This window comes from Etheostoma spectabile, chromosome 14, assembly GCF_008692095.1.
Source record: "Etheostoma spectabile isolate EspeVRDwgs_2016 chromosome 14, UIUC_Espe_1.0, whole genome shotgun sequence".
Classification (NCBI taxonomy): Eukaryota; Metazoa; Chordata; class Actinopteri; order Perciformes; family Percidae; genus Etheostoma; species Etheostoma spectabile.
The window spans coordinates 4,920,139-4,922,529 of record NC_045746.1 but is presented as its reverse complement, the minus strand read 5'-3'; the positions used below and the strand labels follow the sequence as shown (position 1 = coordinate 4,922,529).

The following is a 2,391-nucleotide window of genomic DNA, read 5'->3' as shown; positions in this document are numbered from 1 at the left end:
CAGAAGTAGTAGTAAAATGTATCCAAAGTATCAAAAGCAAAATTAGCCTTGCCGCTTTTATAGCATCACTATATATTATATCATTGAGTCCTTATTACTGATACATTTACGAAAATGTTCATGTTGTATTTGGTTGAGATGGGGCTCACTCTATATATTGTTAGCTATGAACCCACCATATTTTGTAAGTAAGATGTTAATCTGGAGTACAATTCTTTTCAAATGAAGTATACTGGCATCAAAGTATGAAGTAGTATATAATTGACCAAGTAACTGGTACTTGAGTAAATGTACTTTGTTACTGTACCACTATCATGTCCAGACATCCAAAATGTATGTTCCTTTTGCATCAAACTCCTGAGACAAAATAATGGATGATAGGGCTACCTGCTGTTTTTTGTTGTGGGTTTTTCATTCTGAAGATACAAAGTTCCTTGTGAAAGTAACTTAAATCCAATACTTAACAATCCCCCCTATATTTGCCCACCTGGTCATTGACTCCTCTGTTCCTCTTAAAGTTTTAAAGTAAAGTAAAATACCTTGTGTCTATAGCTAGATAGTATGTTTACTCATCTGTCCTCGGTGGGTTGGCAGGATGTGGACCTGAGGAAGACAGTGGACGAGAGCGCCCGGATCCAGAGGGCTTACAGCCACTACTTCGACCTGACCATCGTCAACGACAACCTGGACAAGGCCTTCGAGACGTTACAGGCCGCCGTGGACAAACTGTGCAGTGAACCCCAGTGGGTCCCGGTGAACTGGGTGTACTGAGGACCAGCTCCAGCTCCAGCGACCAGTCTGAGTGGGTCCCACTGACCCACCAGCATGTCTGTGGCCACAAAGGCCAAAGAAGATGAGAAGAGTGCAGAGATACCTGGAAAATAACATAAATAATGAAGAAAAAAAAAAATCATATTGCTTTTTTTCCTCTTGGGCCTGCACGCTGTGCAACTTTTTTTCTACTCTAAACTCAAAGGGAAAAAGTGCTTATTTATTTTCTAACTTTTTATGAAAGATCTTTCTATTCAATGTGGAATTCCATTGAGAACAAAAACAAAAAAAATCTGGTCACGTACTCTGGCCATATTTTTGCATTAATTTATTGTTGTAGTGACAGGTCTTATTTTCTAGTTGTTTCCCTTGAGTTCTTTGTCTTTGTCATTTCATGGACATCCAGGATTTCTGATCAGACATCCAAACTTCAATATGAAGACATGGAAAGGAGATGGATTAAAAGATCTTTGAGCAGTCATCGTCCAAGAAACCTGTCAGTGTCACACGTCATTGCCATGCCTGAGCAACCTGTGTAGCTGTTTTATTTTCACACCCAAACAACTTAATCCTTTAGTGTTTCTGTTTCCGGCCCTAAATACTTCTATCAGTGTCCTCCACCGGGATCAACTGGGCAGAGATAAAGAGGTAAAAAAAGGCCTGTTTGCGCACAACTCCTCCAATATGTAAAAGAAAAAAAACTTTATAATGTACTTTTTCAAGATCAAACACTGTGTCTGTTAATTATGTCTAGTTTTGTTTTCTTACTCTGTGGTGATTTATACATATAGAGAGTAGTGTTTTGTCACACTTGATCCATTGATTTGTTCTAAATGATCCTGTTATCTGTCTTTCTGAAGTATGGCCATCTACATTGTCATTGACCGTCATCATTGCTGTCTACATAAGCCAATTTAATGTTTTATATATGTGAATGTGGCACAAACCCACTTCCTCCTTATGGTCCTTCTCTTAAGTGTTGCAGTATGCCAAAGCCCTGATCATACTCCAAATAAAGTTTGAATTTCAGTATTGTTAAATTTGATTAGCATTTCAACAAATCGGCTATGTAAATGTATAATTTAACGTGACTTTGGATGGTAAATGCACCTGGCAAAGCTAAAGGGTAAAACGGGGCAATATTGTTTGTCTTATACTGTAAATCTTTATCAAAACAAGTAAATGTTTTTTTTTTTAATCCATTAAAATCATGAACTAGTTTCCTTTTCAAATTAAGTTGTTCTGAAAACAGTCTTGAACCTCAAGAAAATACATTAAAAACCCTAAAAAATGACTATATATGGATATTCTTATATAACCTTTCAGAAATCTGAGGCCAATATTTTCCAATTGTTTGGGAACAGTTATACCGCCTGTTATTTTCACATCAACCTTGTATCTACAGATCTGTTTTTACATTTTTATCAGCAGTAAGTTATGGCAAATAAACTTTAATAAACCTCAAAATAGTTTCTTTTTTCTTTAAATCATATTTTAGTTGAATGTATACCTTACAAGATAAATTACTGGCAAATACTGACAAGGCTAGGTATCAAATCATAGTTGTCTGCTTTTTTTTTATATAAATAAAGTTTTGAGGAACATTTTCACATTCCTTTA

At 36.1% G+C, this 2,391-nt stretch overlaps 1 protein-coding gene across 5 annotated transcripts in view; it reads left to right on the top strand.

Annotated features, from left to right (window-relative positions):
• Positions 1–1,811, top strand: part of pals2b (protein associated with LIN7 2, MAGUK p55 family member b) — a 20,219-nt gene extending 18,408 nt beyond the window's left edge. For all 5 annotated transcript variants that reach the window (XM_032536346.1, XM_032536345.1, XM_032536343.1 and 2 more), the window contains one exon: positions 595–1,811. In XM_032536346.1, the coding sequence (XP_032392237.1) occupies positions 595–771 (177 nt within the window). In that variant the 3' untranslated portion in view covers positions 772–1,811. The remainder of the gene's footprint in view (positions 1–594) is intronic.
• The last annotated feature ends 580 nt before the right edge of the window (positions 1,812–2,391 follow it).